A 17,878-nucleotide genomic window follows, 5' to 3' on the forward strand; every position below is an offset into this window, starting at 1 on the left:
TCAACTAGATTGTAGTTAGGGGTATCAGAGTAAAGGGGGCTGAATACACGCCACACTTTTCAGATATCTGTACACAATTTTGAAATTTCATCATTTTCCTTTCACTTGTTGGTCTATCAAATAAAATCCCAATAGAATACATTTATGTATTCCAGGTGTATGAAACCTTTTTCAAGGCACTGTGTGAGTATATACATGAAACAATGATTTAGGTGGACACATTTGTTATAGAGCTATTATCAAGTTAAGCGCTGCATACTGGCATTGCTAAATTTGGTGTGGGCATCTAGGATTCAGTGACGTCCAGTTATGAAAAAGTTAATGAGTTTTACTTCCCTTTTGGTGCGCTGCACCTGTGGCCCTTCAGTGCTCAGATGGGGAAGACACTTTGCACTTTCAATATTTAAATATTACATTTTTAGTATAAACAGAGATGGGGTTTGGGTTTAATCCCCTTGAAAGACGTCTGTAAGCTATTTCCTGGGGTGAGGTGCTGATAGAGCATTTATGTGCAAGTGTACAAATGGTTTCCACTTATTCATTGTCAAAAGTGGAATTTAAATCCTAGTGTGCTTAACCACTTCTATGCAGTGCACTTCCCCCCCATCCTGCCCAGGCCAGTTTTCAGTGCTTTCGCATTTTGAACGACAATTGCGTAGTCATGCGATGTTGTACCCATACAACATTTTTATATTTTTTTCCCCACAAATAGAGCTTTCTTTTGGTGGTATTTGATCACCACTGGGTTTTCAATTTTTTGCGCTACAAATAAAGAGACAATTTTGAAAGAAAAAAAGTTTTTCTTTGTTTCTGTTATACAACTTTGTAAATGGGTACATTTTCTCCTTCACTGAGGGGCACTGATGAGGCTGCACTGAGGGGCACTGATGAGGCTGCACTGATGGGCACTTATATGCAGCACTGATGGACAGTGATAGGTGGGACTGATATGCAGCACTGACAGCTTGCACTGATGGCATGATAGGCAGCACTGATTAGGAGGCACTGCAGATTTGCATTTCAATGGGCACTGATTGGCATCCCTGGTGGGCACCCTCAATGGGTCTGCACTGATTATCAGCACAGACCCACCCACCTGTCAGGAGAGCAGCGGATCGGCTCTCTTCTAATAATGCCTTGTCAGGGCGAGTAGAGGAAAAGACAATCAACGGCACTTCCTCATTACCATGTGATGAGCTGTGTCCATTGGACACAGCTCATTACATGGTAAAGAGCCTATTTTGTGCTCATTACAGGAATCGAAGATGCGGTGTGTCAGACTGACCCACCACGATCGCTGCGTTGCACGCCCCCGTGACTTATCCTGTTGGACGTCATATGACGTCCAGTCAGGATAATGCAACCACTTTCCGGCCACCATTCTGCTATATGTTGGGCAGGAAGTGTTTAAAGTATGGAAGGCCTATACTTCGTGGGGGCGCGAGGATGATCCCATTAGTATGTATGGTCAATAGTCCCTTTGCAAAGATCTTCTCAGAAGAACAAGTTTGGTTTCTTCCGAATACAGATCAGGAAATACACTATAATTGCCAAAAGTATTGAGACTACCCTCCAAATCATTAGATTCAGGTGTTCCAATCACCTCTATGGCCACAGATGTATGGAATCAAACACCCAGGCATGCAGACTGCTTTTAGAAACATTTGTGAAAGAATGGGTTGCTCTCAGGAGCTCCGTGAATTCAAGTGCGGTACCATGATAGGTTGACACCTGTGCCATCTATGAAATGTTCCTGCTACTAAATATTCCTTGGTCAACTGTTAGTGGTATTATAACAAAGTGGAAGCAACTGGGAACAGCAGCAACTGAGCCATGAAGTGCTGGGCCACGTAAAATGACAGAGCGGGGTCAGCTCATTCTGAAACTCACAGTGCGCAGAAGTCGCCATCTGTCTGCAGAGTCAATAGCTATAGACCTCCAAACTTTGAGTGGCCTTCAGATTAGCACAAAAACAGTGCATAGAGAGCTTCATTGAATGGGTTTCCATGGCCGGTCAGCTGCATCCAAGCCTTACAATCACCAAGTGCAAGGCAAAACATTGGATACAGTGGTGTAAAGCAGTGGAAATGTGTTCTCTGGAGTGACAAATCACACTTCTCTGGTGATCTGATGGATGTGTATGGGTTTGGTGGTTGCCAGGAGAACAGTATTTGCCCGACTGCATTGTGCCAAGTGCAAGGTTTGGTGGAGGTATAATTCATCTGGGCTCTGTGGGGGCCAAACCATCACTTCCAGGACTCCTTATTCTTTTTCACGCTGAAGATCATTCTTAAAGGAGTTGTAAAGGCCTTCTGTGTGCAGTAGCCCCCCTAACATTTGAGGTCCCTCCCTGTCCAGCGATGTCCAAGAGTGTCTTGGCCATCTGTTATTTTCGAGAGAGGGGGTGTGGCCAGGTCGGGCTCTATGTCTGTATAGAGACAGGAAGCTGTGAATTGTCCTGCTGCAAAATATATTTGAGGCCAATCACATGCCTCCCTGATGATATGGCATGATGGATAAATATCTTCCTGTATTTCTCAGCATTGAGGACACCATTGATCCTGACCAAATCTCCAACTGCATTTTCAGAGATGCTGAGAAATACAGGAAGATCCATCAGGAAGACATGTGATTGCCCCCAAATGTATTCTACTGCAGGGCAAAGACCTCAAACATACATCCAATGTTCTTAATATTTTCATCTCCAGGATGTTTGGAACAACCAACCTGCTGAGTTCCTTCTAAGTACACTTGCACGCAGTCTTTGAAGAATTGATGCTGTTGTGAAAGCAAAGGGTGGTCACACCAAATATTGCTTAGATTTGGATTTATTTTCTGTTTGTTTACTTTCCATTTTGTTAATTGATAAAAAAATGAACTATTAACACTTCTATTTCTGAAAGCATTCCTAATATACAGCATTTTTTCACACTTGCCGAAGACATTTTCACAGTACTGTAGGTTATGTTTTCAAAAGATTTGTATACATCATATAGGTACTTCCATCTGGAATAATGGACAGCACGCATTTAACACACTCCTCCCTTGCTTGTCTTTTAGAATCAGCTGAATGTCACCTAGAAAGTGCACAGTTGGTCCAAGTTCTTCACAGACTGTTATCAGATGACAGAAGTGCACCAGAGATCAAGTACAATTCTATGGTTTTGATTTGTGCAGTTATGGGTTCTGGTAAGTAATGGATGTTATTCTGACAATGCTTGCATTATAATTCGAGATTTTCCTAGCTTGTGACGGAAAATATTAATTATATGAAGACAGGAGGCGAGTATCTTATGCATTATCTTTCTTTAATAATGCCCATAGCAGAAATACAGTAAACATTTATTGTAACTTAAAAAATTCAAAGAACTACCCTTCCCAGCAGTCCCTGGGCCAGTGTAGCCCCTCCCAGACCATAGCCTATATAAGGGACTGTCTGAGGTAACCTATTCCTCTTTCTTCATGCGAATTAGTGTAAACAGGAACCGAAAGTCCAATTAGACATCTCCGCGGCTGCCGGGAACCTTCCGACCGGAACACAACATCCGAATCTGGAGGAAACGAAAGGACAAGGCCAACACGGACCAACTTCATCCGGACCAGCTTCATCCCAACGGGGACTATAGGAAACCCAAACCATTCGGAGCCGACCGGTCAGTTGTCCTCAGGAACATGGACCAACGGATTCAGTCAACGGCATCCCGACTCCGGATCTGGAACGCAGTAGGAACCTACATCTGCGGTGAACTAAACCCATGGATCGAAACGGACAGCAATCCCAACGGGGATAGTGAAAACGAACTCCCGGGGCGTACCAGCCTCCGACTTGCAGGGTGCGTGGTTCATCAGTCTAGAACGAGAGAGAGACAACCTCGTGACAGGGTTGGGTTGGGAGGGAAGATACTCGCCTCCTGTCTTCATATAATTAATATTTTCCGTCACAAGCTAGGAAAATCTCGAATTATACATCAGACAGGAGGCTCATATCTTATGCAAGTTCAAAGCTATAACAATGCATATGACCAATAACAATCAAAATAATCCACAACACTGACATAGATATGTGTACCTCCTGTTCAAAGCGGGATTGGCGGAAAAGCGGTCGCTGACAACAGTCCGCCGCTATAGTAAGTCACAGAGGAAACCGGGAAGAGAGGATTAACGTAGGAAACGAGGAGTTGAAAGACTTGCGAAGATCGCAGCGAGGCTGTCAAGGACATATAAGTCTGTAGACAGCGGACCACATACAGTTGTGGATGTGCGGGAAAGAACGGGTAGAAAAACCGATCGAAGTACCGTCTGGTCCAACGCACGACGGAAAAAGACTTGAGTCTCTGAGGCGAGGAATGACGCCTGGATATGTCCAAAGCCTTGACGTCTGACCCACGATGATGGAAATCAGACACAAGAAGACAGTAAGCTCGAAAGACAGTAACCTCAAAACAGAGTGTCAACGTCCCCCAGCCCGAGAACATGATCATGACCTTGGAAAAATCCCAAGTGTGCTGGTACATTGGGCGATTTAAACTTAACGCCTTCAAAATTGACACACCAACGGATCCAAAGAGTCCGCCCGATAATTGGCTATTACAGACCCTGGCGCTTGAACGGGGTCGACCCGTCGTTGATCACACCAAGTAACCCAGAGTCCCCAGGTAGATCGAGATGCTGATCTAGTCCTGGGGCCCAGTCCAAGGCAGGGAATCCCTAGCTGTTCCCGAAAGGTCGTAGTCTGCGACCGGAACCCCGATACTAACCATGTGAGGAGAGGTAGGATGTGCTTCGTGAGTAGAGGGTGCAGATCCCCGTTCGGACCAGCGAGGAGGTGGGGGGAATGAGGAAACAACCTGGGGAGTTCCACCGTCATCCTCAGAAGGAGGGGAAACCATGGTTGCGTCGGCCACCACGGAGTGAACCGCACGACTGATGCCCTCCGGCTCGCTAAGTGAAGGAGGACCCTGAGGGTCACCGGGAACACATGGTGCGCCTCCGGATCCGGCCTCTGGTTGTAAGAGCGCGGAAACTGGTGGCTGATACGGGGAACGAACAGGTTCATAGAGAAGGATCCGCAAAGTGAGCGAGGATCAGGGACCCTGACCGGTGCGGTCGCCAATCGTTGGAATCGGTCAGGTAACGAGAATCCAATCTGCCACCCTATAGGGATAGTCTGTGGCATATCCCGCAATCGGGACGATGTTGCATTCCAGGCAGAAGTGCCCGAAGTCTTACTAGATCCGCTAGGATTCTGGATCAGGGGCCCACCAAGCGATCGACGTACCGGACTGCGGGTACGTTGTCCGAACGCAATAGCACACAGCAGATGGACGTGCGTGGCAACAGACTTCCGATGGCAAAAAAGGCTGTCAGGGGTGTACGTGTTGATGTGCAGCCGAGGGTTCTCTGCGGACCACGTCCTACCGGAGGACGAGGGACTGCACCGAGCACCCCAGCCGAGGCGGCTGGTATCCGACCCTATGACGAAATCCGGTGAGGAGTTGAAAATGTCTCGCCGTTCCGTTTGACGGCATGACGTAACCACTACCGTAGGTCCACCATGGCTTCACTTAGTTTGTATAGCGAAGCCCCTAGCGAAGATGTAGAGTTTTGAGTCTCTGGAGGGTTCGACAGTGAAGAGGGGCTGGAGAGTGGCCTGGATTGACACCGGGAACAGGCCGACTAAGCGAGTCAGTCCGCGTAAGAACACCCGCTGCTGCCCAGCATGATACTGATGTCTTTGCGGATGGCGGCTAATTGGGTATGGGTAGCCGAAGGATCGCTAGGTTGGTGTCCACCAAGAACCCCAAAAACTCTATCTCCTGAAATAGGGAGATAATAGGTGTTCATGATCTATGAGGAGTCCCAGATCGCGAAGCGATCCGACCATCCAGGAGGCGTGTTCGCTCGCTAGGCGAGGGGAACCAGCCATTAGAAGTAGGTCGTTCAAGTAGATGTTCAACCTCACCCTTGTTCCACAGGGCAGTAAGTTGGTGAGATTTCTCAAGCTCCCACCGGACGAAAAACCGCCTTTCTTCTTCCTGATCGGGAAGATGTTGTTGAGGAAGTTCAAAGAGAGCGGGTCCATCTCTACTATCGGCTGTTTGGTCCAAGGTCTAGCAACCTGTTGTCCATTAGGACGGTGTTTAGGTTTGAAAAACCGAATGGGATGGTGAACCAGGTATACGCCTGGTAATATAACTCCATTTGTCCTACCGTCTTAAAGATATCATCAATTAGCGTGATCCCATTGTGCTAGGTCAACCGGCTTACAGAGGCGGTAGCCTGCTCACTAAGGCGTAGGGTTAGGTGATAGGTCCAGAGATCTAAGACCCAGTACTGTGAGGTCCCAAAGGCCCTCTCTATTCCCTTCCTGGAATACTGAATGATTATGGGATCCACCTCTGGAGTGAGCACCACCGTATTTGGTAATGGAAGGGTGAGTATTCCACCCTCAACTTGTCCGGTTAGCGTACCGATCGATCTCCGGGTCCAGCATTCGATCTATTGGATCACCTCAGGTAGAGGTGCCCAGTCACCGGAGTGTGGGTGGCCAATTACCTCCTGATCGAAAAATGGTACTCCACAAGAGTCCAATAAGGTTTTACCCTGGGACCTAGGGTTGGCGTCGTCATGGAGCGCCATGTGCCCACTGCTCACATAATCATCATCATTATCATCATCATTGTCATCCTCAGACTCAAAGGTGTTAGCCGCCTCGTACTCCGCGGACGACTCTGGAAGAGTCCACGAGGAGTCTGGCTCAGTCCGTCTAGCGGATCGCTGCCTCTGCATGTGCATCTCCCCGAGGCTCGGGGGTCGATTGGAGTCTGGGAAGGCAGTGGGTCGGCAGGCCCGGGAGGGTACTGCCTGGGGCATGTTATTTACTTCCCCTGCCGGGGAGTCCGTGGGTCGGCAGTCCTGGGAAGGTACTGCCTGGGGCATGTTATTTACTTCCCCTGCCGGGGAGTCAGAGGGTCGGCAGTCCTGGGAGGGTACTGCCTGGGGTATGTTATTTACTTCCCCTGTCGGGGAGTCAATGGGTCGGCAGTCCTGGGAGGGTACTGCCTGGGGCATGTTATTTACTTCCCCTGCCGGGGAGTCCGTGGGTCGGCAGTCCTGGGAAGGTACTGCCTGGGGCATGTTATTTACTTCCCCTGCCGGGGAGTCAGAGGGTCGGCAGTCCTGGGAGGGTACTGCCTGAGGCATGTTAATTACTTCCCCTGCCGGGGAGACGGAGGCCACATTAATGTGACGGCGCATACGGGACGCCATGCCCTACTCAGGGGCGTTATATCCTTGCCGGGAGATCCGGACATAGGGGTGCATGTGGGTTGGAACAACCGATGCCCTGGTAGTCTGGTCGGACCTACCGACCAGCTCAGGAACCAGTGCAGCACTGAGGTAGGTAGGGCCTTCCAGGGCTGCGTCCACCACTTCAGTGGCACCAGTAGAGAGTAAAGGATCTGTCGCTAGCCACAGGAGAAGAGTCAGCTGTCTGCGGACAGCACGGCCGTGCAGCACAGGAAGATACGGAAGTTATGTACTATAACTTGTATAGTAATTTCTATAATTCATTCAATTATTGTTATAATTTGTTTATTTATATATATATATATATATGTATTTATTTATTCAATTATATATAAAGTATAGTTTAATAGTTTATATTTTAAAATTTGTTTATTATATATATTTATATATTTATTTATTTATTCAATCAAATAGATTGTATAAATTATTTATTTATAGACATCTATGTTCATTGATTTATTTATATTTATTTAATAAGTCAATAATTTATTCATTCGTATAATTATTTAAATGTATTATTTATTTACATGTATTAATATATTCATTATATGTAGAATAGACTACAGGGGAATAAATTCCCAGAACAAGAACTGATGTTAATGTAACTGAAGGTGAAGGAGTGACAGAAGCAGGGGAGGGGAGGAATTCCCCACCAGCTAGGTGTGAGTGACAGAAGTTAGATGAGGGGAGATATTCCCCACCACAAGGGGAGCTAGACGTGAGGCTCGGGGCCTAACGTGATTCGCATAGATCAGTGAGATCTACACAGAGTTCCAACCATACAGCCGCCCGCACCCTGGCGTGGCGGCGATGGGGAGAGACGGTCTAGCACACGGAGGATGGAGTCCCCAGGACAGGTCCGCAGCAATGGCGCCGTCGATTCGCGACAATAGCGTGATTGGTGTAGGGAGATCCTCACCGCCACGCCCCCCTCAGAGATGAGACGCTCTGAGGAGAAGGAGAAGAAGGGAGGTAGGAAAAAAGGCGCAGAGATGTTAAAATGGCGCCGTCCTACCTCCAGTCAGAAAACGAGCAGTGTGCAGAGCGCACCGGGGGGGAACAAAAGAAGCAAAGCAGCGGTATATTGTAAAATAAACAAATAAAGAAGCCCAATGACTGAAAGATGTACACATCAGAGGAAAACGCGTTCTCTACAAAACGGGTGGCACAGATAGCAAAGTGGGAAAAGCATACAGCAAAAACTAAACGTTTATCATTTTTAGAAATATCAGTTGTGCTTCATAAGACAGAAGGTTGATAGAACAACACACAGATGAAGGTCTGAGGGGATCAGAGGGTATATACAGATACAGGTGGAAGTTGAAGGGAATAGCGGAGGAGGGAAAAACCTCCGTAGCTGTAATAAAAGCCGGGGTGGGAGGGGGGGGGGATCCCCAGCACCCTGTGGAAAGACGATGTGACATTAGGATCTACACAAATTAAAAAGGCTGCTGATAACCAAATAACAAGCAAGCCTACATAAAAATTATAAACATAGAGTAATGTACTTATCTGAGTTCTGGCTATGAGCAGAAAGAAAGAGGAATAGGTTACCTCAGACAGTCCCTTATATAGGCTATGGTCTGGGAGGGGCTACACTGGCCCAGGGACTGCTGGGAAGGGTAGTTCTTTGAATTTTTTAAGTTACAATAAATGTTTACTGTATTTCTGCTATGGGCATTATTAAAGAAAGATAATGCATAAGATATGAGCCTCCTGTCTGATGTATAATCAGCATTACTTGTATTATAAGTGCCCACCTAGATCAGTCTCCTATAAGATTAAAATACATTTTCTTTCTTAGAATGGTTATTATATGGTTATATTAAATGAATGACTCACACTTAACTTTTCTTATATTCATCATAGTGGTGCTACTTTTTAAAACGGATAGCTCCCTGTGTTACTGTTAGCTACAGAAAGAAGTAACTGTTGCTATTGTTACAGTGCAGGTGGTGCTGATATTGCACATGTTGCAAGGGAAGACATTGTATATGTCAGAATTCATGCTGAAGGTGCTAAATTCAATCTCGTAATACAATGTCTTTTAGCATATCCAGCCATAATCAGAACTCCTTGAGGGTCTGCATCACTATGGCAGCCTTGGAGAGCTTTATTCTTGGCTCTTATATACAAGGATAAGTGCTCTTTAAAATTAAAAATCAATCTTTCCTACCTGGCATGTACAGAACAAAATGCAGTGTTTACCAGCTCTGGCTCTGTATGAATCCATGGAAATCATATGTTGTGTGCACTGGCCTGGCCTGGAGGGCAGCATTGAAGTGATTGTAAATGCTTGATTATTTTTAAAATTAAAATAAACGTATTATACTTACCTGCTCTGTGCAATGGATTTGCACAGAGCATCCCCTATCCTCCTCTTCTGGGGTCTGGGATACTCCTCTCCCCTCTCCAGGGAGTGCTATAGGGTCACTCGTGCATGCTTGCTCCCGAGCACCACTCTGCGTGTTCATTGACACACAGAGCGCAACTTGGCCAGAGAGATCATCTGTTCTTGTGCACATCACTGGATCGAGATTGAGCTCAGGCAAGTAAAAAGGGGGAGGGGGGCTGGGAGCTGCATGCAAAGAATGCATTAAGATAAAGTGGGTTCTAAAGTCAGAACGTTTTTTTTAACTGTATCCTTAAAAGTAAAGAAAATGCAGCTTGAGTACCCACTTAAAATGTACTTCATATAGTGCAAGGATTTATTGTCGGTAGCACACCTGCTTATGATATAGACATAATACAAACACCCTTTTCTAATAGTAAGCTAAAATATTAAAAAATTAGAGCCCGTGGAGGATTCAAGAGGCAGTATGAGGTCATAAATGTAAGTTGGGTTTACTATTGAGAGATGTGACAAAAGAATGACCTACCCTAATTTAATGTTTGAACGCATTAGTGGCTTAGGAAGTGGGGTTGGTTCATCAAGCAGAAGATGCTTCTGCATACATCCCCTGCTTGGTCATGACCAGGTCCCTATGACCCCCCTAATAGGCTATACAGTGTCTGGCCCTCCGCTTATGGCGTCCACAGTGACAGTAAGGAAAGGATAAGGGTTAGTGCCCAGCAAGGGGAGACCCAGCGAAAAGTTTGCATCGGGGTAGAGAAGAAGGCTATAATACTTGCCTTATTTATTGCTCCCCTAGCCACCAGCACACTTTTAACCAACACGTCAAGTATTGGAAGGACCCTTGGCATCCTTGTATACAATGCAGGACTATTGGTCCTGCATTGTACATGATTCCGCTGTCAGCAAGGGCTTTGGTGAACCATTTGCATAGATGGAGGAAGCCTGACATAGTAAAGAATAAGGTAATTATAACTCTTCTTTCTCTACCCTTAGACCTAATGAGCATTTAACCCTTACAGTGTGCGAGGGGGACTGCATTGCAAGGGTATATTTTTCAATTCACTTTTTTCCCTGCCTGGAGCGTGCTTTAAGTCAGTAGCTATGTCACTGTGTATCCCTAGACTCACCATGCCCCCCCCCCCCCCACCATGATTCATAAATGGCTACATGCGATGAAGGTGCTGTTCCCCTATATGTAAATAAATCCATATTTATTTTACTTATAGGGAAATCTGGAAATCCCTGTATCTCAGGAGTTAATCCCTACATGGCCTAGTTGTCACAAAGGATGTTATATTCATTTGCAGTGCTAGGTCTTGTACAGCAGTCCTTCTATTGCAGTTAATAATATGTTTACTGTGTCTCAGATCCTGTCATATTTCATACCTCTGATGTTTGCATGCTGATTTTTTCAGAGCCTCTTCACAAGGAAGTTCAAAGCCTGGCATTCCTTGAAGTTGTATCCAAATTACGGAGCCATGAGAACAAAACGGTGGCCCAGCAGGCCTCGCTAACAGAGCAGAAACTGACTGTACAAAGCTGAGATTTGTTTGCACAAATTGTCCATCCCGCAGATTTCATTGTCTCTGTGCTCTGCCCTGGCCATGTTCCCCACCAACCGTATCACTTGTGCATGTGTGCTATGTTGCCACAGAAACCGATGAACTGCTGTAGGTACCTGTACAATCGTAGGCACAGAAAGATGAAAACTAAAGCCATTTTCTTCTCATTAATTTTTCCCTTGTATCCTCGTTGCTTACCTCCAAGGGAAGTATGTGCATGTTGTAGTCCTCCAATGTAAAGTGATACAACCCCAATAGAGTATTGCTAGAGTATGGACAATACAGGAAACAGCCAGTTATTTTTGGAATTGGATTATCACATGTAGTCACAGCGGCTCAATTTTTGGTGCTTTGGATGCAGGCTAGAAAGGAACTCCATTGCTACTCATTCACTAGTCTTGCTCGTTGCTGTTAATCTTGTGATACGATACCCAGAGTCCACTAATAAAACTACCAGTGCCCTCTTATTTTGTTGTGTCTTATTTATTGCTTTTAGTTGATCTTGTTTTTTATTATTCTAAGTTTACAGAGCTGGATGTTAAAGGCTAAGGGGCAGTTCACACTGGTTTCCCTATGAGAGCCGTCTTAACTTGTCTGACTCGTGTCGGTCCGACTTTGGAAAAGATTCCTGCAGTACTTTGGTCCAACTTCTGTCTGATTTCAGCCCATAGAATTGAATCGCATCCAAGTTGGGTCCTCAACTTAATGTGATTTGGATCCGACATTACAGAAAGATTACACAGGCATTCCCTGAAGTCGCCTGGCAAAGTCACACAACCTTCACGTTGGAGCAGTGTAAACCCAGCCTAAAGAAGAAACTCCAGGGTCATGCATGGGCCCGTGCATAATACCGTTAGGAGAGAGACAATGGTTTTGGTCACATCACATAAAACCTAACATCTCATTTATAAGATATTTTGCTGCGAATGCTGCTCTGGTTTAAATACAAAAACAATTTTATATGGCAATGATTCACCAATGGCATTACTTTACATGTATAAAATAACAATGTCCATTTTTTTTTTTATACTAACTCTAGCACGGTGTGTAAACAAGCATTTCCATATTTTATACACCCTCTGTAACTGGCTCATGGGTTTGGTAACCTCATCATCACTTAATCTATTGACCTCACTCTGGTAATACCATCTCACAGCGTCTGTGTGTGCATAACAATATCAAATAACATGTCGTCTTAAAGTAGAATCAACATTGACTATTTTTAATCCTTATGCTGCTAGCATTAGTAAATGGAAAGGAAAGTATATCTTCTTGTTTCAAACTTTTTTTTCATCCATTTCTTCAGCTACTTCCTGGTTTCTAAATGATGTCATACATCGCAGGAGTCTTCAGGGGGGGCCTTTTATGTACACCCTCCTGCATGCATGCCTAAGTTAAGGGCAGATAGAATTCAGGAAGTAAATTCTGCATTAATATGTCTTTACTCAGGAGGGCCAGGGCCAGAAATACTAGGGAGTGTTTTTCAAAGTGATTTCTCAGCAAAATAAAGCATGGAGACATGGATGGATGAGGGTGTTTGCGTTCAATACTAAAAATAAATTAAAGTGGAGCTCCAATCTCCCCCCAAAGAATACTTTAGCTGCTGACTTTTATTATGAGAACACTTACCTGTCTTGGGATCCAGTGATTTCAGCACACTAGCTGATTCTTCTCAGCCAGTTTCCTACCATGCATGCACGAGTCGCGCTGCACTTTCAGTGGTCCCGCAGTCTTCTGGGACCTGTGTGTATCTGACGGCTGCAGGGGGAGGAGAGGGGCCGGCAAAACTTGTAGATCTCCATGGCAATCTGACCCTGAAGTGGGAGCGGGTGCCTGTCAAAACCAGGTCCCCCCCAACAAGTGCCAAATGAGTCGGGGGGGAGGGGGGGTTTAGAAAACAAGCAAAGCTTTCCCTTTTAGGTGGAGCTCTATTCAGATACTGTATAGATCTGCTTTAAAGTAAATCTAAATCCACTTACTAAAATTTCATATACACTTTAACCGCTTGCCGACCAGCTGCCACAGTTCTACTGCAGCAGGTTGGCTCGTTTGCACGAATCGGGAGTGCAGTGTAATCCTTCGTGATTAGGAAGAGCGATCTCTCTGTACTCCCAGTCAGTCCACTCCCCTCACAGTTAGAAATACCTCCCTAGGGAACGCTTAACCCCTTGATCACCCCTAGAGTTAGCCCCTTCCCTGCCAATGTCACTTATACAGTGATCAGTGGCAATTTTTAGCTGTGATCACTGAATAATGTCATTGGTTCCAAAAAAGTGTCCGATCTGTCCGCCGCAATGTCGCAGTCCTGCTAAAAATCGCTGATCACTGCCATTACTAGTAAAAAAAATAATAATATTAATGCCATAAATTTATCCCCTATTTTATAGATACTCTAACTTTTGCGCAAATCAATATACGCTTATTGCGATTTTTTTTTAATCAAAAATATGTAGAATACATATTGGCCTTCTTTTTTAATTGGGGATATTTATTATAGCAAAAGGTAAAAAAAAATTGTTTTGTTTATTGCAAAAAAAGTAAAAACTGCAGAGGTGATCAAATGCAATTGAAAGAAAGCTCTATTTGTGGGGGGAAAAAGGAACTCAATTTACTTTGGGTACAGCGTCGTACAAAAGCGCAATTGTCAGTTAAAGTGACGCAATATCGTATCGCAAAAAAAGAACTGGTCATTAAGAAGGAAAAGCCTTCTGGGGCTGAAGTGGTTAAAATGTTAATGTTATTTTAAACCATGTTTTAAATGTGAAACTTTCATTAAAATAATACTTTGTGATTCTGCTATGAAGGTCCTTGTTTGGACATTTGTTATTAGGTCTCATTTGTGCTCCTGCATTGTTACCTTGCCAGTTTTGCCCATAGTGACACCCATTGTGCAGGCATACCGCACTGTTGTCACTAGCAGAAACAGCCGGGGGTGTCGCACAATCTGGGGGCTGCAGCCTCCGGATTGTGTGAGAAACTGACAGGCAGACGCCTGCTTGTCAGGTGAAAGCATTCAAGCCGCAACACCCATTCATGTTTTCCGGGCTCCGCCTGCCCATCTGCGGGCCCGAGGGGGAGGGGAAAAGCAGACACATGTCTGCTCTCCTCCCCTTTTTATTGTGACCTGGAAAGCGACGTGTATGACGTCACTTCCAGGTCAAGCTCTCGATGTCCTCGGCTAGCTTACCCAGGAAAAGATGTTTTGAAATCCGCTCTGCATTGCAAAAAAATTCAGTGGAGCTCACAGGAGACATCGCCTAAAAAAAACATCACAATGTAAAAAATACCCTTTGAAGCGTCACCTAAAGAAAATGTAGGGTACTGAAGTTTGTCACCATTTCACAGGCACACACAAATTTAAGGTTTGACATGTTGGGTATCTATTTACTCAGTGCAACCTTGTCTTATATTTTACAAAACAAATTGGGTCGTTTATTGCGTTTGTTTGCCCAAATATTGACTTTAGTGTGTTTTTTACAGAAATTTTGCATTCCCTAGACCAGGGGTGTCAAACTCAATTTTCATCGTGGGCCGCATCAGCATTATGATTGCCCTCAAAAGGGCCGGTTGTATGGTAATATTTAGATGTCCAGTGCATCTCCTCCCCTTTTATATTAGATGTCAAGAGCCACCCCACCATCAGAAGTTTAGTCCCCCACTCCCCCTTACATCACAGTGCACCCCCCTTTCCTTATACTGCTGCTGGGAAGAAGCTGGATGCATTGCTTGAAAGCAGAAAGTACAGGGTCTGGAGGAGGACCAGAGGAGGGGTGGAGCTCTCCTGCAGCTGCAGGGGAGGTGCGAGGGCCACATAAAATGGCCTGGAGGGTCGGATTCGGCCCACGGGCCTTGTGTTTGACACCTGTGCCCTAGACTTTTGTGATAATGAACTACCACTATTTTATTCTCTAGGGCAGCCGACACTAAATGGAAGCCTGCACCAGCCTGCCTAGGCTGCCAGTGTAGTAGCAGTCATTGGTTTGCTGGGACCACGGGTCGCCCAGCAACCAGTGCCATTGCGTGTGTGTGCCCCGTCTCCTGCTCCTCTTGCTCGCACCCTGCTGCTCCCAGCTCTCACTTGCAGCTTCTGACCCACTGCAACTTGCCGAATGTGTGGATTCCTGCCCTAAAGGTTTGTGGGGCAGAATTTAAGAGGAACGGTGATGGGCATATTTTGTTAAGGGGCACACTGATGGGCACATTTTTTTGTGCCCATCAGCGTACCTCCTTAACATATGTGCCCATTAGGGTACCCCACTAACATGTGTTCACCATGTGCCTCCTTAACATAAAATGTGCCCATCAGCATGCCCCTTATTATTTTATGGGGCACTGTGATGGGCACATTTTATGTTAAGGGGCACTCTTGATGGGCACAACAAAATGTGCCCATCAGCATGTCCCTTAACATAAAATAAGGGGTACGCTAATGGGTACATTATGTTAAGGGACACTCTGATGGACATGTGATGTAAGGGGGAACTGTAATGGGGACATCTGATGTAAGGGTACACTCTGATGGAAATACCTGATGTAAGGGGGCATTCTGATGGGTACATCTGATACAAGGGGATTCTCTAATGGTGGCAACTAAATTTTTGAGGTAGTCTGTTGGGGGCACCCAATGTAATTACGCTGGTAGGGGCACCTGATGTAAGGGGGAACACCATTGGGTACATTTACAGAGTATTATCAGAGTTTGTGGAGGAAACGGATAAGGAAAGACACGTACAATCTTTCATGGCACAGACTTGTGATTTGGACCTCGGCCGTTAAAAATAATTTTGTTACCGGACCTCCCTGAATTTTAATTCACTACCCTTGCTCTAGGGCAGTGTTTTTCAACTCCAGTCCTCAAGGCACCCCAACAGGTCATGTTTTAAGGATTTCCCTCAGATGAAACGGCTGTGGTAATTACTAAGGCAGTGAAACTGATCTAATCACCTGTGCAAAATAATGCAAAGCCTGAAAACATGACCTGTTGGGGTGCCTTGAGGACTGGAGTCGAGAAACACTGCTCTAGGGTGTCTGCTTTCAGAACATACATAATGTTTGGGAGTTTTGTGTAATGTTCAGGCCAAAAATGCTCCTTTAGGCCTCGGAGGGCAGGAAAAGCAGTTTTATGTACCTGATGCTCTGCTCTCCTGTCAGACACCCCTACCTTATGTTCCGGCTGTGGACTATTCCAGGGCGTCCTCATGTCTAGGTGCAGAACTATGGGCTCTGCCTTGGTCTTTGTAATGTCAAGGGCATCCAACCATCAAAGCATAGGGGAGGAGAACCTGTGGGGATCAGTCTTACAACATGGAAGAGTCTGTAGGATCGGAAGTAAAACTGGTTTGCCCAGCATTTATTCCTTGCTGTTCAGTTTTAAATTGGGGTTTAGATCTACCTTAATACTTTTCTCTATGAAACCTTATATGATGCTGTTATCCAGCCCTTTCTCTCTAACATGGCAGAACCCTTGAAATAAATTTAAAGAGGAACTGCCGTCTGCTCACCTAATTTGTAATAAAAACATCTTTGGCATTCTGATGCTTCCCTCCAACCACTTTGCATATTATTTAATATACTCTTCAGTTTTAATAAATCAACCCCATTGTCCCTATTGGGGGTCAGTGGTTACATATTTATACGGCAGCAATTGCAGATTGTTTGATAGAACCTTAGTTGAGAGAAGCTGCTGTCATCTAATATCGGACCTCAGGAGCGCAGTCAGCTCTGCGACTTGTTCTCTGACAAAAAGCCAAATAGTAGGCTACATTTCCATAAGTATGCCTTTACAATTCTACTTTCATACTATTCACATATCCCTTTTAACTGTTAGTAAAGTGATACAAATAGTTACAGTGTACCATCTACCTTTGTCCCCAACTTGATATGTGTATTTACGTAATCTGTAATTCACTCGTATCCTAATGGCAAACGGTCATTAATGGTCCTTTTATGGCCTCTAATCCCTAAATGGCTCTGTAATCCCTTAATGGCAGGCGTTGGCTCTGCTTTTTATTTTTTTAGGGGAGTAAGTTGAATCAGTTGTAGTACAAGACTGCCCTCTAGTGTCTGAAAAGCTTTTTACATGAATTACTCCTGCTAATGTTTTTTTATTAGTTATTAAAGCCATATAATGCGGTATTGGATTTGGAGGTTACATTTCAGTGACTCTCATTTTACAACACGTTCATGGGTGTAGGAACCCTTACAAATCTGGGAGGGACAGCATTTTTACTCGCCAGGTAAATTCTTATTTAGTAAACTCGGACTCCCACATGCCATGTGGGTTAATTTTTACTTAAGGCATGTGGGTTAATTTTTACTTATGCCATGTGGGTTGATTTTTACTAATGCCTTGTGGGCCACAAGGCATTAGTAAAAATTAACCCACATGGCATAAGTAAAAATTAACCCACATGGCATTAGTAAAAATTAACCCACATGGCATTAGCAAAAATTAACTGGTTAGCTGGTAGTGGCAGGTTAGGTGATTGACAATAGTTCCAGGTTAGGTAGTAGTGGCAGACTAGGTGGCAGTGCCAGGTTAGGTGGCATACAGTAGTGCCTGGTTAGGTGGTAGTGTCAGGTTAGGTGGCAGTGCCAGGTTAGGTGGTATACAGTAGTGCCAGGTTAGGTGGTAGTGCCAGGTTAGGTGGTA

General features: G+C 45.0%; 1 protein-coding gene across 2 annotated transcripts in view; it reads left to right on the forward strand.

Annotated features, from left to right (window-relative positions):
* Positions 1-11,693, forward strand: part of RAP1GDS1 (Rap1 GTPase-GDP dissociation stimulator 1) — a 191,391-nt gene extending 179,698 nt beyond the window's left edge. For both annotated transcript variants that reach the window (XM_040328113.1, XM_040328123.1), the window contains 2 exons: positions 3,061-3,189; positions 11,080-11,693. In XM_040328113.1, the coding sequence (XP_040184047.1) occupies positions 3,061-3,189; positions 11,080-11,207 (257 nt within the window). In that variant the 3' untranslated portion in view covers positions 11,208-11,693. The remainder of the gene's footprint in view (positions 1-3,060; positions 3,190-11,079) is intronic.
* The last annotated feature ends 6,185 nt before the right edge of the window (positions 11,694-17,878 follow it).

The sequence above is a fragment of the Rana temporaria genome, chromosome 1, assembly GCF_905171775.1.
Source record: "Rana temporaria chromosome 1, aRanTem1.1, whole genome shotgun sequence".
Taxonomy (NCBI): domain Eukaryota; kingdom Metazoa; phylum Chordata; class Amphibia; order Anura; family Ranidae; genus Rana; species Rana temporaria.